Source organism: Microcebus murinus, chromosome 4, assembly GCF_040939455.1.
Source record: "Microcebus murinus isolate Inina chromosome 4, M.murinus_Inina_mat1.0, whole genome shotgun sequence".
NCBI classification, from domain to species: domain Eukaryota; kingdom Metazoa; phylum Chordata; class Mammalia; order Primates; family Cheirogaleidae; genus Microcebus; species Microcebus murinus.
The window spans coordinates 40539184-40561394 of record NC_134107.1 but is presented as its reverse complement, the minus strand read 5'-3'; the positions used below and the strand labels follow the sequence as shown (position 1 = coordinate 40561394).

The 22211-nt window shown below is 33.5% G+C and overlaps 1 protein-coding gene across 6 annotated transcripts in view; it reads left to right on the top strand.

Annotated features, from left to right (window-relative positions):
* The window catches only part of GAS2 (growth arrest specific 2), a 121881-nt gene that overhangs the window by 27420 nt on the left and 72250 nt on the right, over positions 1-22211 (top strand). For all 6 annotated transcript variants that reach the window (XM_012735531.2, XM_076002088.1, XM_012735532.2 and 3 more), the window contains one exon: positions 15673-15814. In XM_012735531.2, the coding sequence (XP_012590985.1) occupies positions 15673-15814 (142 nt within the window). The remainder of the gene's footprint in view (positions 1-15672; positions 15815-22211) is intronic.

The following is a 22211-nucleotide window of genomic DNA, read 5'->3' as shown; positions in this document are numbered from 1 at the left end:
TTCCAACTCTTGTGTATAATAACTGTGGACTGTTATTATCCATTTCACAGTTGTGTTCCAATAACAGTCTCAACACCAATTCCAAATACTACAGGTTTTTCTGAGTTCTAGTGGCTGAACTTCACTCTCTGGTACTAAATAAATAAAAAAAAACAACTCTGGCTTACATAAGAAAAAACAGGATTTATTGGAAAGACAGGGGGTTCATCTTGGAAAAAAAGAAATTTGAAGGAAAGTGAACCCTGGGCTTAGAGGGTCTAAGAATTAGACTATTTCCAAGGGTTATGTAGCATAGTTTCATTTCAGATTACCACTGTCAAAATTCATAAATTCAAACATTTTTAGAGAGGGAAGCTGAACAGATGTGGTTAGCAGTGTGGACTGAGTGGCCAGAACACCAGGGCTCAAATCATAACTTTACTATTTATTAGCTTGGGAAAATTATTTAACTTCTCTGTGCCTTAGTTTTCTCATTTATAAAATGTAGATAATAACAGTACCTACCTTACTGAGTTGTTATGAGTACTAAGTTAATATACACGAGCACTGAGTAGTGCCTAATACATATGGTGCTCATTAACATTTAGCTATTAACTTTATTACATCATTCTTATCAGGATTAAAATTTCAGCAAGCTAGAGACGATGAATAGCCAACATTCGGACCAGGTCATACTCGCATATCTTGATTGACAGCTGCTCAGACTAAATAATAAAATGACAGATGGATCACTTCCATAAGGAAAATTAATATATTACTACCAAAAGAAGGGAACAAGGATTCTGGATGTGCAGAGTTGTCTCGTATAATCTCTATACTCTTTAGGTAGAACTGGCCTCCGTCTTTGCAGTTTCCCCATATGTACGTTATCCTCCCATGCCGTACCATATTGTTATACTCAGTTGTTTCCTAGTCTTTACCCCCTTTCTAGCCTCTGAGTCTTTTTTTGTTTTTTTAAGAGACAGTGTCTCACTCTGTCACTCAGGCTGGAGTACAAGGGTATGATCTTAGCTCACTGCAGCTTTGAACTCCTGGGCTCAAGTGATCCTCCCATTTCAGCCTCCCAAGTAGCTAGGACTACAGGTGCACACCACCACACCTGGTTAATTAAAATTTTTTTTTTTTTTGTAGAGACAGGCTCTCGTTATGCTACCCAGGCTGGTCTTGAACTCCTGTCCTCAACTGATCCCCCCTCTCTGCCTTGCAAAGTGGTGAGATTATAGGCATGAGCCATTATGCCAGGCTAGACTCTAAGATTCTTGAGGATATGATTTATGTTTTATTCATCTGTGAGTCTTAACATAATGTTTGGCATATAGATGCATAGTATATGTGTTTTTGGATGAATAAATGACTAACTGAATGAATGAATGACTGAATATCCCAATATAGATTCTTACTTTTAGATCCAGAATGTTGTTATCTGGGTTTTAGAGTTTTAGCCATTTTTGATTTTTAATCTTGAAGATTTTTATTCTCATTAAGTTTGAAATTCCTCCCTCTGCTGATTTTGCTTAGATCAAACGTCTTTGATGTGAAAAATCACGAGGAACAAAGCTGACTTTTTAAGTAATGGAGAAGACAGAGCACTGGAGAATTTTAGGGTTGTACAGGGGAAGAGCAAGTATCTGAGGACATTAAAAGTACTGACAAAAGATTGGCCAAAGTAATAGACCATGCAGATTTAAACTATTTAGTATAAAGTGAATCCTGGAGGAGGCTGATCATTTAATTAATTGTAGATGTTATTATATAGTCACATGATGTGGTATTTGAGTTCAGAGCATTATCAAAAGGTAAAAATGTTGATAAAAATGAGCACATTAATATCCAAATGTTGCATTCAGTTTGGGGATTATTTTTCAAGGCCTGTTTATATCATTTGCCATGGATCCAATAAAATTGGGATCAGACAAGTGATGACTTAGTGGTTTTATGAATTTTCCCACCATTGAGAATTAAGAAAGAGAATGATCGCAGGACCTTTCATGCAATAGACTCTCAAGAGATGTTTTTGGCCTGAAATGAGGTGTTGTTATAGTAATTAAGGGTTGTCTTTCAGTTATCGAAGGAGCCATAAAGATGAAATCATTGTTTTGTTTTGTTTCTTTTGCATCTTTTCCCCAGTAACTGCCCCTTTTGCCCAGTAAAATAGTTGGTGAGTGAAATGGGAATATAAGAACCTTTGTTTCTTCTCAGAGCCCCTAATTAGCCATCTTACCAAAGCACTATTTAACAACCGAGGTAAAACTGGAGTTTCTGTAAAATTGCAGGAGAGAATCACAATTACAGTACAATGCACAATAAAGACCACTATTAGAAAATGTGTTATTTTATTAACCAATGGGTAACTCACAAAGGAGATAAAAATCATGGAGTATAGCAATTTCATTATTTTATTAACCTTTAATAATAATATTACCAATTGCAGATATTTCATGGTAATTGAGTCCTATTTATATATGTTATTTTAAAATTTGATATAAGTGTGATGAGTTATTGTAGAAACAAGAGAGGAGATTATTTCCTGTGGGTATTTATATGTATGTGTGTGTGTAATGGTGAGAAAGATAGGTGTGATTTATAGATAGACACAGTGTACGCTCAAGGAGAATTTACTTTCTATTAGGGAGAAATACACTATATGTAGTAATGCATAGCTTGTGAGATCAAGCTTAAAAATGATTGGAAAAAATTGATTTCAAGTGGACAGAAGTCTTAAATAAGAGAAATGCAGTATTTTATTTGGCTGAATTTAAAATAGAAGTTAAAAGATATATAATAGTAGTATACATTGAAAAGTTTCCACACTTTTTAAATTACTTTAAGTATGTCTCAGCTTCCTAAACAAAAGGAATATCAATTGAAAATAAAAAGATCTACTTTATAATATACACACTAGCTATACACATTGCAATATGCTTATATATAAGAATATTACAATAATTTTAAGTGAGTTTTAATAAATTAATTTGACCATTCTGACTATCCATACATCATTTTATTCTTTACTCTTTTTTTTATTATCACAAGGTCAAAATCTAAATTATTCTCATTTGATTGTCCTCAATGAATCATAGAAGAAATTCCCTCTCTCCCTCTTATTATATAACTCTTTTTGTGGGTGTCAGAAAAAGCCAGTATCTAAGAAGTTGGGCTGAGGTTCTTTAGGAAAATTATTTAAAATAGTATGAAGTTTGTCCAACTATCTATACATGGAATTAAAATTGTAAAAAACTATATTGTGGCTTTACACACTTAAAATTATTTGGATAAGAGTGTTAAGTCCTAGTCAAGTGGAAAATGACCATGTGGAAAACATGGAGTTAGCCTCTTTGAAATGCATTCATGTTTGAGATGATTTTTTTTTATGTGCTAAGAAGCAAATGGCAAAAGTAAGAATTATTTCAGAATTTCTCTTAAATTATAAAAAGGTAAAACATAATCTATTTTTATGTTTGTCTTCTTTCTTACTTGTTGTAGGCCAGTAGCTGCCAACCTTTATATAGGAGCAAGAACAAGTCATTATTTCCCCAAATCCTAACGTTCTCCATGTTGGGGTATGCTTCTGCTGAGATGTGAGGGAACATGTACCCAGCCTATTCTGTATTCTTCTGAGAACCCCCACAGTCCAGAACAAAGAGGAGCAATGAGGGGAGACCAGGTGGTAGCACCTGATCTAGAAATTTGCCTAGACTCCAGAGGCTCTAAGTTATGTGAATCTGCTTATAAAGGACCCCTCTTCAAAATTGTTTTTTTGCTTTCAAAAACATAAGAGCCATAAGTTATTGTTGGCAGTGTAAATCATGATGGCAGTGAAGGTATATGAAACATAAAGAAAAAACATGTTAAATTGAAACTTCAGAAAGTATAAGAAATCAGAACACATTCTGGATTTTAAAAGGGAGGTTCACGCACACATACACACACACATACCCACACACATACCCACACACACACACACACACACACACACACGTTTTCCAACTGCATGATTTCCCAGTACCAGTGCAATGTTGTTCCTTGAGTGTAAAAGTAAACCTGACCGAATTTTTCCCCAGTGACATCATCTCTTCCACTTACAGGCTCACATCCTGCATTTAACCACATGCAGGCACATCGGCAAGACACAATTGTAAAAGGAGTGTAACTGAGGAACTGTTTTCATGATATTTGATAGCACTAATTGTGGTCACTGCTTTCAAAGTACTGTGGATATAGAAAACTATGTCAAGAAAAGTCACTCTCACCATATGGAAAGTGGAAAGTTAATTATTTTTAAATGAACTGTTACTAAATGTGTTTGAGATGAGAAATTCAAGTCATTTGAATAAATCAATAATGAACATACAGGCTATTTCTTAAAGAAGAACATTTATAGATTTTATAAAAAGAGCCTTTTTCAGGAAATAAACATTAGGGGGAAAAGTTGCTTTTTCCTTTAAAAATGTCTGAGGATTGCTAGGTAATTTAAAATGTAAGTACTCACCATATTTATGTGTGTGGTCCAAGGTATGTGGTACTGGCACATTACAGAGTAATGGCATAATGTTTTCTAGATGAGGTAATTGAGTTTATGCTATATACAGCTCTTCAACTGTATCTTAAGCTTTTAGGGACTAACTACATGAATGCCTTCTATTGTTTCACTTAGCAGTTTGAAAATGCATTACATATCAAGCATGAAGCCTTCTAGTATGTGTTTTGTGTTTATATTACTTTGCCGGTCATGTCTAATTTCGCACCAGCATAGGCTGCTTGTCTAATGGATTCCTTGCTAGCATTGCTGTGCCATGTAAGAAATAAAAAAGTAGTAATTTTTATATCTTGAAACAACAACAACAAAAAAACCCAAAATAGCTCAGTAAACAATTGTTAAAAAAGAATTAAAACTTTGAAGTGAAAAGGAAGAAAAGAACCTTAAAATAGGGCCGAATAAACTCAATAAATTCAGGAAGCCTTTTGAAAGTCTATTTTGTACTAGGGGTTATGAAAGATGTGAAAAAAGTAAGTCAAAGGCTCTTCCTTCTAGATCAGGAATACTTACTCGTTTTTACACCATATTTCTTTTGGCAGTTGGGTGAAGCCTGTGGATCCCTTCTTACAATGCTGTTTTTAAATACATGAAATAAAACACATAGGATTACAAATACAAAGCAAAGGAAATCCATTTTATTGAAATGCAGTTATCACAATATTACAAACAAACATTAAAACACAAAAATAAAGCAATATGCTTGCTTTTTAAGAAATTAATCTGGTATTGGTTCTAATAAACCCTGGAGTTTTAAAGTAGAGGAGAGAGTAAACTCAATATTTCTAGGTATCTATAACATTTGTAATATGAAATAAAAACTTGTGTAATTACTATTGTTGAGAAAGCTCCTATGTTTTTTTTCTTTATACTCTAATTGAAGGAATGTTAAACTTCAATTAGAAGCTAATAAACATAAAGATAATTTTTTGCTTATCTCAAATTCATAGTCCTTCCAAAATAGGATGATCACAACCTATTGTCATAAACATCCAAAATTCAGAATAAACATATTTTTACAGAATAAAGTACAGTGAGAAGTTTAATGCAAAAGATTAATCTTTATATGTTTATCTAATATATGTATAAATATATGCCATATGCATTATAAATTATAAAATGAGGAACCATATGTTTTTCCATGTTGTCATATTTGCTATATTTTAAAGCGTGTAAAAATTAAAAGTAGATATCTAATCTTTTTTTCTCAGACTTTTCTCAGATGCGATATGATAATAAAGCAAAAATTTACTAAGTACTTTGTGCCAGTCAGAGTAAGCTTTGTACATGGATTAAATCACCAAATAATTTCAAACTTAAGTCAGATTATGCCACTGTTCAGCTCAAAATTTTCCAATGGCATCTTGACTTGCTTGGAGAAAAAGCCTAAATCTTTATGACAGCCAACAAGGCCCTGTATGCTCTGTTTCCTGGTTACCTATCAGATCTCATTTCCTATGACTTTTCCCTAACCCCACTTAGCTTCAGCCACACTGGCCTCCTTGCTGTTCTTTGAACTCAACAGGGACCCCACCATGACCCCCCACCCCAGCCCAGGGCTTTTACCATTGTTCTTGTAGCTTTCTATAGTATTCTTTCCTCAAATAAGTGTATGACTCATTTCTCAGTCTCGAGTATCTGCTCAAATGCCATCTTTTGGCTGAGGCTTTCCCTGACAAACCTATATAAAGTATCTTTCAAGGATGCTTTTCTAGACTTCAGACTTCTGCTTTTCTAGACATTTATTGAGTGCTAACAGTTTACAAGATGCTGATAAATAGAAATAAGAGTAAAACATTACTGTCTCCTCTCAAAGAGCTTACAGTCTAATTAAGTAAATAAAATATGAACACATCAAAATACAGATATCAATGGTAAGGGTTAAATAAATCACATATACCAGTGGTTCTCAACTTTTATTTCACCATAACATACATTGATAACATCCAATTCAACAGATATGTACTGAACACCTAAAATATACAGGACAAGATGCTAGATGTTCACATGTTTCCTGTTCTTGAAGAATAACACAAAGCTAATAATTAAGAATTGAGTAGACAGTGAATTTCAACTTTTATGTATAAATATGGGAAAGTTCAGGTACATGAGTGGCTTCCAGAGGAGGACCTAAGCTAGCCATGTAGAGAGGATATCTTAGATTATTCTGAAGTGGAATAGGAATTAGCCAGGTACAGAGGGAATATAGCGTGTTCCAAATACAGGAAATAGCATGTGTAAAAGCCATTAGATGTGAAGATGCATGATGACTTTGATGAATTAAAGGAAAGTGAATGTGTCTAGATAATAGCAGAAATGCAAGAGTGTTAAGAGATGAGATTAGGAATAAGTCCTGTTGGATGCTGGCGTTTATCCTAAGAACACTATTGTGTCATTGAAGTATTTTAAGCAGAAGCAGGATAAACTCTTTTAAAATGATGACAGTAGCAGTGTGGAGAATGGATTGGAAAGGAGAGGTGAAAGTGGAATTGATGACCCCAGCTACGAAGCTGTTGCCCAGGTCAGATGTGAGATAATGGCCACTTAGTTAGCTTAGGCTGGTGGCAGTGGCTGAAAAGCAGCAGATGATTTTGAGATCTATTGAGATTAGACAGACTTGGCAGGACTTGATGGTAAATTGGATAGAATGGCTAAGGGATATTGGTCCAGGGTTTCCTACATGAGGAAATGGATGGATAGTGGTGATGTATTTTGCAATTGGAAAAGCCAAGGAAGAGTAGGATTGGGGAAAGATCATGGGTTCCGGTGCACATATGCAATATGCCCTCACAAGGTAGGGAGTACTCTAGATATAACTTGGAGTTTTCTTTGATGGACGTAGTCCTTAAACTATACTTCAGGTGTAAACTATTAAGGTTAATACTTTTTAAAGTCACAAATATCTGTGGGTTTAACTCTCAGCTGATCCAGACAAACCATTCTGTATTGACCTCTGACGGTATACATAGTAGATCCTATAAAATCAGTATGTCTGTGTGCTTAGGGAAGTTTGCATGGAGCCAGTGGAATTTGAATCATCTAAACCTGGTGCAAATAAATGGACAAAGAGAAATTTGTCATACCTGCTATCTAAAACTCCTTTCTCTGAAAAATCTTTCATATTCCATTTCATATTTCACTCTTGTACTCTTGCTGGTCTTGCTGTGATTTAGAGGTTTTCCAAAACGGAGGTGGCAGGAGGAATAAAAAATCATCATTTTTACGTCTGTAGAATTATCTTTAAAGTTTTTACTTTTTCCTTCAATCTATCCTTAACAGCAGTGCCATAATTATTTTTTCCAAAGAACACAATATGATTGAGATACTTCTTATGTGAAAATGTTAAAATGTTTTGTTCACTCTTATAATGCTTAGATTGTAAACTGGCAACCACATGCCTCTGCCTATATATCCAATTTGTTCAAAATCAGAATTTTCACATTAAACTATCTGGATTTCCTGCTTCTTCTGAAAAAATGGGAAATCCGACAATATTGGGACTTTATTTCTTTATGGCAGCTGTGAGTTAGAACTAAATAAATATGGCTGCCCCTTCTGGACTTGGCATGAGCTCTTCAGTGTTCCACAGTCGCCACTACTCCTTGTAGTCCCCTGGAGCTAGGCAGGCACATCACTCTTTTATTTAATCTGCCTGGCCTCTTCTGGGCCTTTGAGTTTATAAATCCTGATTGGGATTATAATGTTAGTAATCCTTATCAGGCATAAAAAACCCTGTGATCCTGCCCCAGGCCCCAGTCCACTTTTTTTTTTTTTTAATAGTAAATAGTCTCAATAGTAAATAGTAAATAATAAATATATCTCACTTTTAATGAGATATATATCTATCAAATAGGTGACTAATGAAATTAGAATATATCCATAAACAGAATGCTATGTAGCTATTACAAAGATCTTAATACATATATGTGTCAACAAACACATACACACACATGCACATACACACACACACACACAAATATCAACATACATTTAACAATTTTTAAAAAAGAAAAACAAGATTTGGAGCATTACAGAGAAAGTGAAGACTAACTTAAATAAAGGCATTTATTTAAAAAGACATCTCTAGGCTGGTCGCGGTGGCTCATGCCTGTAATCCTAGTCCTTTGGGAGGCCGAGGCGGGCGGATCGCTCAAGGTCAGGAGTTCGAAACCAGCCTGAGCGAGACCCCGTCTCTACCAAAAATAGAAAGAAATTAATTGACCAACTAAAAATATATATACAAAAAATTAGCTGGGCATGGTGGCGCATGCCTGTAGTCCCAGCTACTCGGGGCTGAGCCCAGGAGATTGAGGTTGCTGTGAGCCAGGCTGACGCCACGGCACTCACTCTAGCCTGGGCAACAAAGTGAGACTCTGTCTCAAAAAAAAAAAAAGAAAAAAAATGACATCTCTAAAAATGAGTAAGAATGTTCACTTCTCAGGATGCATCAAGACCCGAGTACAAGGTGTTTCATTGTTTTCGTTAAATGTGAATTTTGACTTTGTACAAAAGGCCCATTTCCTGAGGAAATTCACATTAGCGTCATGAACGAAGGCAGCATTCATAATTCATGTCAAAAGATGTTGCCAAAATTGCAGTACCATCTTTCTAAAATATTATTTTGAGAATGAATATTTGTTATATTTTCTTACAAATGTGTCAAAAGAAATATTCACTAATAGGCTCTTGCTGCTCTTAGTGTCTTCTTTTGTTTTTTATTTATTTTATTTATTAATTTATTTTTATTTTGGGATATTATGAGGATGCATTCTGCACTCATTCATAACCACCTGAGCTCCTTCAATTCTGTAAACAGCTGCTCCTTTGAAAGGCTTTCCCATACTGATACCCAATCAACCCCTTTATAGAGTTAAACAAAGACCTTTAAAGTTCCCAACTAACTAAATTTAAACCAAACCGCTACTTAAACTTGTAATTCTTACCATATGATGTGATTTTTAAGTCTGGTCTGTTTTTCAACAAGACAGAGTTTCCAGCAAAAAACTTTGACCTTCCCAGGTTGATTGTTCAATCTCCAGTGCCTAGTGTACAAAACTGTAGTTTAAAATGATTGGTTAAATTGAATCAGCTTAAATTTTTTTTAAAAAAAATGTTTAGGTAGCTGCATCAATTAACTGAATTTAAAGTGTAGAACTAAACTTTTGGACATTTCAAAAAGCTAACCTCAGTCTATTCATGTGTAAACAATTAGTTGGGAGAATAGAAGCTTTTCATAGTAGCATAGCATTTAGATAATGAATCCCATGTGTATGTGTGTGTGTCTATGTGTGTGCATATGTGTGTGTGTGTGTATATATATATATGTATATATACATATATAAATTAGGTATAAAGTATAAAAAAATGGAAGGAATGTAGTTGTTGTCAAACTTCCTATACTTCTCTTTTGTGAAGCATTTGATGCTTAAACTATCAATAAGATAGTAATTTTTGTAGACTTTATTTTTTAGCTTTGTTAGGGTATAATTGACAAAAATTATATATATTTATGTACACAATATGATATTTTGATATATGTAAACATTGAGAAATGATTATATCAAGGTAATTAAAACATTCATCACCTTTCATACTTATTTTTTGTCGTGAGAACACTTAAGATCTTCTCTCTTAGCAATTTTCAAGAATATAATACATGATTATCAACTATAGTCACCATGCTGTACAATAGATCTCAGAACATATTCATCCCGTGTAATTGAAACTTTCTTCCCTTGACCAACGTGTCTCCCTTCCCCAACCCCCTTCTGCCAGCCCCTGGAAATCACCATTCTACTCTCTGCTTTTATGAGTTGGACTTTTTTTAGATTCCACATATTACAAAAGTTTTAGATTCACAGCAAAGTTGAGTGGAAAGTGTACCAAATTGGTACATTTGTTAACAGTCAATGAACCTACATTAACACATCATTATTACCCAAAGTCTATAGATTACATCAGGGTTCACTGATAGTGTTAAACACTCTATGGGTTTTGACAAATATATAATAACATGTATCTATCAATCTAATATCATACAGAATAGTTTCACTGACCTAAAATTCTCTGTATTCAGCTTTTTTATCCCTTGCACCCTGCTAACCTCTGATCTTTCTATTGTCTTCATAGCTATGTCTTTTCCAGATTGTCATACAGTTGGAATCATGTAGTATGTAGCCTTTTTAGATTGGCCTCTCTCACTTCGTTATATACATTTAAGGTTCCTCCATGTTTTGTCATGGCTTCTTGTTCATTTCTTTTTTAGCACTGAATAATATTCCATTGCCTAGTTGTACAACTGTTTATCATTCAGCTAATGAAGTCTTTCTTGGTCACTTCCAACTTTTGGCTTCCAACTTTTGGCAAATAGCTGCTATAAATATCCATGGGCAGGTTTTTGAGTAGACATAAGTTTTCAACTCATTTACATAGTAACTTTTGTTGTCCAGCTCATCTTTTATGCCTTAAGTTTGAGGACTAGATTTGACCTTCATTTCAAACATCATTTTACATTATGCCAGAGATGATTTCACATAATTAAAATTGCCTCACATATTGCTAACTTTTTATTTAAATGATCATTTTCATGATTGTAGAGGAGGAAAGGTACACCAAAACTCTGCTGTGAGAAACCTTTTATATATACATATATGCATATATATATATATATGGTTCTTATAGTAGAGTTCTCAGGAAAGGGTTAGGGTATCAGAAAGGTTTTCTCTTTCTTTAAAAAATTTTTGTAATTTGGATCTCATATTTTCATCATGTCTAAAGCCATTTGGTAGTTATGTTTAGATAACTTGATACTGTGAATGTTCAATGCAATAATTTTATTGAAAGAGATTATTTTTCAATAAAATATATAGTAAAGGTAGCAAGGGAATACAAGTGGAAACATTAATTCTATCATGGAAAGAGTGACTTTATTGCCTGCATATTTGAATAGTACATTCTATATACCCTTTGGAAAAGGAAAAATATTGGTTCTTGGCAAGTGCCACATCTTCTTTTATGTATCTCTTCTGTTTTATATCTGAAATGTCTACTTAATATAATCAAGGGGAATAATGTGACTCAAACTTTTGTGAAGAATGAATTTAAACTACTAGTATTAAATTTTCAGTTCACAGCACACAGGGAACAAAAGATGCCACTCTCTTAGTCTTCCCCCCTCCCCCGGCTTGCATAGATAAAATAGAATACATATTTCTTTATTTTAATGCTGCCTGGCCAAAAATTTGGGAAATAAATCAAATGCTGAAATATATTAAATTCAAGGCACTGGTGAGCTATCATGGAATAGCTATAAATGTATGGGAATGAGAGGTGGAATTATTTGATTTGAGCTATGTGTGAGCTCAGTGTCTTCACCTGGAAAATGATGATACTCTTACTTACCTAATTTGTGGTGGTGTTTTTCGAGACTTAACTAGGACAATCCATGTGAAAGTAACTGTTCTCTGCTGAGAGCATGGTGGGCACTCACAGTATTAGTTCCCTCCTTTACTACCTCACAAGAGTTTGAGAAAACAGCAAGTCATCACCTTCTGTGTGGAAAGCACTACATTTAACACCATGGCAGTAGAATGCTAAATAACATTCTGGTTCTCCACGTGCAGATTATTATAACATTATAAATAGAATTAGTTGCTATTGCCCTTTTGAAGCTGTGACACCCATGACACTATAATTAGGACATACTTATGTTGAACACGGAAGCATATAAGTATAAAACCTTTGAAAATGACAGTTGTCTGTCTCATACCAGGGAAACTACTGTATATGAAGGGAGTTGCGAGACATGGAGAGGGATTGAGAGGGAAGCTAGTCAAGTGGTCAATATTAATCCATAAACCCCTAAATATTGGCTTTACTTTCCCCTCTATGAATATGTGTCTAATATGATAGCTACCAGCCACATGCAGCTCTTTAAATTTAACTTGATACATAAAATAAGTTCTCCAGTCACAACACAGTTCAAATGCTCAGTGGCCACTAGTGGTTTCCATATTAGTTAGCAAGAGATATAGAACGTATCCATTCTTACAGAAAACTCTATTAGAAAACTCTTCTAAAAGCTAAGGTCCAAATTTAGGAAGAAGTAAATCATTTGCCTGTATTTTTCTGAATTCTTGTGCCCATAATGGAGAGAATGCAATGTTGACAAGAAAATATGAGAGAAGGAAATCATAGGTAATTCATTAGGTTTTTACTTACATTGATGACCTTTATTGAATACTTAATAATAAATTTCAGTTATATGATTTAATTTGCACTTACATACACATAGCCAACGAGGTGTGCATTGTTTGCTATGTTCATTGTATAGAAGAGGAGACTGAGATGTAGACTTTAAATAAATTTCCCAAGACATCATAGCCTGAAGGTGATATAACTGAGTCTGAATTCAGGTAATTGGACTTTAGGGCCCTATCTGGTGGTTAACCTGAGAGTCAGTGGATTGAATTCAAAGCCTTTAGAAGAAAATTTGAATTCTTTCTTTTGATTTCAACCAATCTTGGTTGTTGCCTGAAGGGAATGGTGGGCACATTTTAGATTGCATAACTCTTCTCTTGTATGTTAATTAACCAATCTGTAAGTATTTTAGGGACTGTAAGTACATATCTTGGATTAATCCCACTGAGAGATACAAAGATAAACATGAGAGTCTTGATATTAGAAAATTTAATATGTATGCTATCGATTGCTTACACATAATCCCAGTGATTTATTGGTAGTAATTTCTCATTTTGCTAACACAGAATTTTGAATCCCACACCATAAAGGCTGGTGTATAATAGCAAGACTTTTGCTAGTGAGTGAGTGAGTGAGCCTAAATGTCTGCTCAATTTTAGTTCAGCATAACTGTTCTCTACTCATAATTTCATATTAAGTAACTTTAAAAACAGATGTGAATGTAGTACTTAAATTTTTAAGTTATGTTTTTTGGAATTTATGGGAAGCATTTTATGTATAGGTATGCTGTCAGTTTACTGAATTTTGAATGCCCTGGAAACATGTCCCTTGTAGATATCAGAACATGAATACAGAGAATTTGGTCCTGCCTTCAAGTTGATTTTGATCCAGTTTGAGGGGTCAAGTCTAACCATTTATTCCTTCACCTATCAATCAGTTTTTGAGGGCATAATATATAATAGCATTGTCTGGAAAAACTTTTGTGATTAAATAATCAAAGATGGTATATAATTTAAATGCTGAAGGAATTGAAAATTAAACAGTAAAGGGAAAACTAATATGGGAAACCTATCAGGTGACCTATGTGTGGAGGTTCTCTTTTGAATTCCTGGTGAACAGACATTAGTTATATGTGATGGACTTTAAAGGTATTCTATGTGAGGGCTTACAAATCATTTGGAATAATAGGGTGACTTTTTAAAAAATCTACCAACTAAAATGTTTTGTTTGAATGAAAACTGGAAGCTCCCATTCACACTGTTTACTATTTTCTAGTCTTCAGCTGGGAGCACTCAATCTAACATCTCCAAAGCAGAAGCGAATACTCAATAAATTACCTAAATGCCAAGTAATTATTAATAAATCATTGTTACTGCTGAATTCCTCTGCACTGGGAATTCCCAAGTTATCAATAGCCAGCTTTCATTTTATTTGTCTTAAAATAATTTTCATGTCTTTCAATATGATTGCATTGAATTTTAAGTTAATACTCAGACTGTGGTATATGATATATAGATGACTTTGTAAAGACCACATGCTTGTGGGAGCAAAATGCTATTTTAATTTGTCTTCCAGGTGGTTGTTCTTGTAAGTTCTTAAAGAGTGGGCTGAAGGATTTTTGAGGGGCTTGTCACTTGTGGTTATTCTCTCAAAATGTGCCCCTTGATGGGTTAAGTGTCAAATCCATCTCTTGTTTCTCCAGTGCAATATGGATATTTTATTCCTTTTTGCCACACAGATCGTGTATCTTATGCCCTTTAGCACACCTTTAGCTGTGTCAAATATTTTATAGTTCCTAGATTATAATCTAGTTTCTGTACATATACTCATTCATTGGTTTGAAGTGGTTTCACAAGTCCTCCCCTTCCCAAGGGATATAGATAGTAGGTTTAAAATGGCTCAGTGTTTGGGCCTATTTATGTTCTTATCTTAAAGATGATCTTGGCCTTATTTACATCACAAAGTTTTACAGTCTCCTCTTAGATATCTTTTTTAGCAAATCCTTTTTATAAAATATTTTGGTTGGCATAATTTACCTATTTTGATTTTTTTTTATTTGAAAGCATTGAAAAGATACAAAAGTCACTCACAATCCTACAGGTTATATTCTATTAAATAAATTTTAGCAATCTGTAATGCTTGGTATGGTGCCAAGGGAGATTTCCTGGCTAAAATTTTATAAGAGATAGTTAATTAGAAAGTCTGTCAGGGTTCAGACCCTCCCTTAGCTTAAGCACTTTTTTATCCCAGAAGAGAAATGCCCAATGTAAATAATATCTTTCAAGGTCAAATAGCAGAGCTCAGACCAGAATTATGTAGTATTATGTAGCATAGCTATGGCTTAAGGAAAAATATTCTGGAAGAAAGAATTCAGAATGTTATTGTTAAAAGATTTTTAGTATCTCCCTTTATTGGTATTGGTGATTGAGATTTGTGATGTTAAATACTTCTGCTCTTTTTCGACTTTATAATTCTTGGGTAATTTCTATGGGATGCATGTATGTATACATGTAAGAATGCAGGTATACGTGTTATACATATATTTATATACTATATTTGTTTTTCTCTCATTCCTCTTTCACAAATAAGAAATACATTTATAAATACTGTGTGATAAATACTGATAGAATAAACATTCTAGGTGAAAAAGAAGGCCAAAAAATAATAATGGAAGAGAAAGGGAAGAGGCAATCTGAGCCAGGAAAGGGACTTATGTATATTTACTACTCGTTACTAAAAGGGTATCTGCTTGCAGGCACAGACTTTCATAGTCTCCTAAGGCCTGGTAAGTTGTATAGCATTGTATTTCTTTTCTACAGTTCTTCACAAACCTACTGATTGACATTAGGTTATTCCAAAGCATTTTGTTATAAACATAAATATGTCACTGTGATGACTTTGCCAGATATTTCACCACAGTGAATTTCTTTATTTTTCAGAGTCTGCCATTGAAGAAGATTCCATGTAAAGCCAGTGCACCCTCAGGCTCCTTTTTTGCCCGAGACAATACAGCAAATTTCTTATCCTGGTGCCGAGATTTAGGGGTGGATGAAACATGTCTATTTGAATCAGAAGGTTTGGGTATGTATTTCATTCAGAATTTTAGCTGATAAAATACTCAAATTGTCTTTTATCTTTGTCCATGTAGCCATCAAAAGTTTTTTGTGTAATGTCATTTCACAGATTATTAGCATAAAAATTCTGAGTTTATTGTTAACTTGAAGGTTTACTGTAAACTTGACCCTTTGAAGATAGAAAAATGCATATGCTTTCTGTCTGTTGGTCACTTCATGGATACATGAATGGAAACAGAAGTAGCACAATTCTTTCCAAGCTAAAAATAAGGGCCATTAGTGCAAAATTGGTGGGTATCTGGAAAACACAGGGGTAAATTTTACCAACAGGCTTAAACTGGACTAAAAGTGTAGCTATGTGTGTCCTGGCCATATAGAAAACCATTGTCTTTTCAACTTTACAAAAGTATGAAAACACTATCTTCCATTAGTCAGCTCCATCTTTGTTGAAACTGAAGTTTATTAGTTCATTTATTTATCTATTTTTAGTGAGTTAAAAATCTGACAAGCAAGCAAAATATTAAGATAATTGAAGATGATGAAATAAAAGACAAATACCTTAGTACCTAGGCCTACTCAGATTACTGTAGTTTGTTTGTTTACTGGTTGAATTTTGGCAAATCCACTTCTAGATCACAGAGCTTTTGTATTTCCTTGGAAGAAAACATACATTGGAATGTTAAGTGTTTCAACACTACTTGATACCATAGGATTAAGTGTTCAAAACTCCTATAGAGTCTCCACCACAGGACAACTCTAATATGGAAAATATTAGAAATATTAAAAATGGAACCAAGTAAAGAGACATCTAGGGAGAATAAGCTTTGGTTCTTTTGCCCGAGGCTTAAAAAAATCAATTTACAAGATCACGTAATATTAACTATTAACATCAAAGGAAGCTGGACATCTTTCAGAAAGAACAAGTATACAAATCACCTTCCCAACAGTCAACATACCCATTGCCCTTAGGCTTCACAAAATAATATTCCCTTGTGAAACGTAGGAAATTGATGGTAACAGCTGAAAACTTAATCATTTTATATGCTTAAGAAAATTTGTATTTGTTTGAAGAGAAGTTGAGTGCTATAGAAACAAATGCCACCAAATTTCCAAGAATTCTCTCAGCAAAGAAAAGAATAACATGAATGTAGACTGGGAGAACAGTCTAGACCTGAAAAATATACCCAGACTAAATGCATAGTAGTATGCTGTATACAAGAGTGTGCTCCTGGAATTATCATTAAATAAATGAATTTTGATTGCTCTTCCATTTCCTCCCATTGAAGTGTGTGCATATAGAGATGATGCCTATTTTTCAGTTCAGTGGTGATTTTATAAATAGATTTTAACTTTCAGGTTTATAGAAAACTATGTGAGCTGAGGATTATAGGAAGGGAGTGTGGAGGAATTATTTGCAAAAACAAACCTAGGAAATGTACATTAACATATATAGCTATTAATATATAATCAAATGTTAGTCACAAGGAGTACTTACTGCATGTGTTGACACATGATTTAAAATTCTGCAATTCGCCTGAATTGCCAAAGAAGCACTATATGGGGAAACCGCTTTATTGTTTATTTGTTTATTATATAGCTTTTTATTAAAGAAGCATTTGTTCAGTGACTACTGTAGGCAAAGTGGGTTACTAAAAACTATGAGTGTAAATATGATCTTGTCTTATTTTTCTCAAGGTCTATGAGTTATTTTGTTACTTAAACTAATAAAACTTTCCAATGGACACCAAGAGGAGCCAATCGAATACTAAATTTTCTCTGCTAGAAATAGCACTATAGTTGGGGTTGTAGTGTTGTATATAATGCATATTATGTACTTTGATGGCTTTTAAAAACCCAAATAATAATAAGTAATATATTTTCAAATAATAAGTAATATATTTTATTCTAAAACTATAAAGTCTAAAGCAACTTATATAATGACCCTGGTATATAAATACTACTCAGTAGCATGTAAAATTATGTCAAGAAGAACTTTGAGATGGCCTACTGCATCCTGTTTGGAAAAAAAAACAAGACCAGGGTTATAAAAAGAAAGTCCATGATAATTTATATATTATATATACAACTATTGAATATTTGGTTTAAAAATATTTGATTTTTATTATCTTCTGTGTTACAGCTTAGCTTCTAACTTATAATAAAATTTTATTTACATATTCAAAAAGGTTTAATAAGACCAAGTTTTCAAGGCTATAAAATTTAAAAACTGTTTGCAATCTCAATACCAAACTAAATCAAATGGTTAGGCTTGTGAGTTTGCTGCACAATGAAAAAATAAATTCGAAATCTCTCCTGCTCAGAAGAGGACCTGAGGTGACGTATAATAGGCTCTGGGGATACAGTGGAAGGGGGCCAATATTATAGCATTGACTTTAGGATTAGTCAGAGAAAGGAAACAGCTGTGCCCATAGATGTTAATGATAATCAAGAGGAAGGACAATGAGAAGTTCCATTTCCGTAAGTGGAATCCTTTCTCCTTGGATTTTTCTTATTATTCACTGTGGGGTGAGGAAGCGACTGAGCCACTGCTGATGGCCTTGGATTCCGTACTTGCAGAATTGACTTTCTTGCAACAATAACACTGTGTACTCTGCTTGATGTCTTTTCACACTTTACTTTTGAAAGGGAATTTAGGGCAAGGGTTTTTTTTCTTTTTCTTTTTTTTTTTTTTAACCTCAAGATTTCATTTCAATAGCTCACAAGATGAAGAACATCCTTTGTGTCCTAGTGTTTTGAACAGCAAGTAAAATGAAAAGATGCCCTGATGAAGGGGAAAAATGTGTTTGAATGGATGATAAAGTAGATCACTGTACCGAGTGTGTGAAGAGGCTTCTGTTTTTAGCTATTCAAAGGTCTTTGCCTGTATAAAGCATCCTTATCTTTGTGGCAACTGATATGCTACCCTCTGTTGCAGTGCTTTTTTGTACAATTATTTGTCAGAGGATCTTGATTCACAACTCACTCAATCTGTCCTCTTTCCACAGCAGCTAATGCCAAAAACATTTTAGTGGGTAGGGGAAGATGTGCTAAGGATGAACTGGGGAGTATGGAGAGCAACTAATTCCATATGCTTCTCCCATGCTTCTCATTTTTCTTTTTTTTTTGTTATTGGCAGATAAATTCCTATGCCACATACAGGATATAACCTGCAGTTTATCTTCCATGACACTCTTGAGGGATAATTGTTTTTCTCTGGGAAATGTCAGTTCTTAGATCATATGTTCACTACATCCTGAATAGTGTTTCAGAAATGAACCAATAGAAAAAATGGACAAATGTCATGAAGAACCTATTCCTAAATGACTTATAAAAGGCCAAATAAGATATAAAAATGTTGGATACCGTAGTAATAAGGTAAATGTAAATAAAACTATGAAAAACTAGCAAAATTAAGAAAATTACATATTTAGTGTTGGTGTATGTATGTAGGGAAACAGGATCTTTTATACATTGGTGAAGAAAATTGAAAATTGATAGCTTTCTTTGAATAGCAATTTGATATTATACATCAAAGACCTCAGAAGTGTTCATATATTTTGGTTAAATTGTTCTGCTTCTAAAAATATTTCAGGAGGAAATTAGAGTTATGTTCTAGAATATACATTGAAATATTTTTTAAATAAAAATAAAAATCTGTGATATTTGGTAGTAGCTTAAATAAACTATAGTCATCCATAGATAATACCAACAAAAAATAATATTCTTGAAACTATTTAAGCACATGGGAAAATATGAGATACTATGAACATAAAGTCATACATTTATGTCCAGTATATAAAAATAAAGTTCCATATTCAGAATTTGAAAGAAAAATAAGCAATAATTGAGTTGTAATATCATTTTCTTCAATGCACTTTATGTAGTAAACAGTTAACAGCATGTAATCTGAAATGTGAACAATTAATTTTTTATATTAAGATGCAATTGGACCAATTTGCATAGATAATTATGTATTGACATAAAATTTTTCACATCATCATATTATAAAGGAGGTTAAACTGATACTTCAAGTGACCATGGAATTGTATAGCGCATAGTAACAGATCACAAAGATTTTTGCATCTCTGGAGCATATTCCAACCTAAGGGTCTACATGCAGCGCTCACCCTGACCCCTACTGTTCAAACCACGTTTACCTATAAGTCAGTGACGGGAGGAGATTTCCTTTTTCATGATTCTGATTTATTAAGATTCATAATTGGTTTTATTGAATTCCTTCAAAATATTTAGGATTGTGCTTTAAGTTAAAAAGATGAGCATAATTTTTTTTTAATTTAAAAGTATGTAATTGATCAATTTTAAAACAGTCTGCCAATAATTGCTTTAAAAGAGATGAGCTTCTTTTAATGGCAGAGTTAAAAAATATTTAGAAGGCTCTAGGTGTGAAAGTACTTATTTTTTCAATTTCACAGAGATGTAACAGTTATTAGACTATATTAGTCAATAATCACCCTAACAGTAAATTTAATAATTTTTCAAATGTTCATTTAAATAATTTAACCTTTTCTAAAATAATTTTGAATGTTTTTATATGGCTCATCTTTACTATTGAAATTAAGATCAGAAATCTATAATTTATTTTCAAGCTTAAAAAGAGTCATAAGGTTGATGCTTTTACATCGTAAAGGCATCCTTTTTTCCTAAATTAGTGATAGTCTTATTTGTGTTGTTTATTATTTGTAATTTACATTGGCACACCAATTTAGAAAATGTCAAGTTAATTTAATTCTTTCCAGAGCCATGTTTATTTTGCTTTATATGTATATATTCTGGTGAGCTGGGAGATGGAAAAAAAAGGGGTGGTGGAAATACTTTAAAAATACACACTTTTTTTGTTTGATATAATTGTGTCAATATCATTATGTTATTGGATAATTATAGGATTTGGAGGCCACTGACTTTTCTTCACCTATTTCTCTGAGAAAGAATCTACTCAGCAAGAAAAGGGTTTGCTATCTGCTGTGTAGCATGTAAATGTGTGTGATTTGTTTGTGTATAACTTTTTTTTTAATTTTTATTTTCTGTGTTGGTGTTTACTGTGTGGTACTGTCTTCTTTTGATGCATCACTCTGAGGAGCACAGTTTTAAAAAATCCTTTGTTCTATTGAACATCAGTCAGTATTTTGCTTCAGAGGCAAACGTTAGCTCACTGTACTGCTGGTTTGATATTGCACAAAGGTGAAAGGATTGTGTGTGGATTTGTAAGCATTTATGTTTTCTATTTTACACTTTAAAGTTACCTGTTGCATCAGAAAAAGAATCTGTGCCTACCTTTGAGTGTTTGGTGAATCACCCGTTGTTCTTGTTCTTGTTCTTGTCTATATTGAGGACTGTAGAAGTGTTTTTGTGGGGAACAAAAGCTATATTACTTTTATTAGTGTTAACGCAGGAAAACAATTTCAGGATTCCCACTCAGCTCCGAGTTATTTACATTCACTTTATTTCTCTCCCAGGATAATTTTCTTTTAGACTGTTTTATAAACACCTTTTTGTCTTATAAAGTACTTACTTTATTAGCATTTCAATTCACCTATTTTTTTTTAACTCAGAAAACCCTTTATAAAGCTAGTCATTTGCCCTATGCCAGGGAAAGTGTAAGAGAGTACAATATTGATTTAAATTCAGAGAACCAAATGTCTCCCTGGAATGATAGGTGTATCAAGGACTTGACAGAATTAGGGTCCAATTAGGAAAACAAACCACTTTCTATCTTTTCTAGAGTCAAATTTGCACTGTGCCAATATACTCAATAAAGGGTAGCTATTCGGTGCACACACACTATCATATATATTCTCCCAACATCATTATTTATAAATGAGAAGCTGAGACTTCGAGAATTAAATCACTTGCCCAATTTACATAGCTCCTAAATGGCCCAGCTAAAATTTGAATTCAGCTCTTATTCATTTCTAAACATCATGCCCCTGTGTTACGGAAAGTAATGCTTTATTTGAGCTAATTTTAGATGTTAGTAGGATCATTTCAAGAAAATGGAATAATAAAATATAGATATAAACCAACTTAGAAACAACTCTTGCTTTTGATTGCTGTGCTGCACGTTAGTGACTTAATCCATTGATTTAACATGACTGTTGGGTGCTGAAAGAAAGGGCACTTCTTCCAGTACATTTCTCAACTTGGGGAAAAAGCAATTAACTACACTGTCTCCTAAAGAGCTTCCATTACTACTAATGAGATTATAAATGGACATTCCTTGTCTATATAATTTATATGGATCCCATATTCTATTTTAAATCATTCTGATTAGTGACTCTAAGAAATTTGGGCACTTACACACTCAGCATTAATGAGCCTATGAGATTCTTTCTTGTTTGCTTTTTCCTTCTACTTCTTAGCCTCACATCAATTTCGCAGCCCTGAAA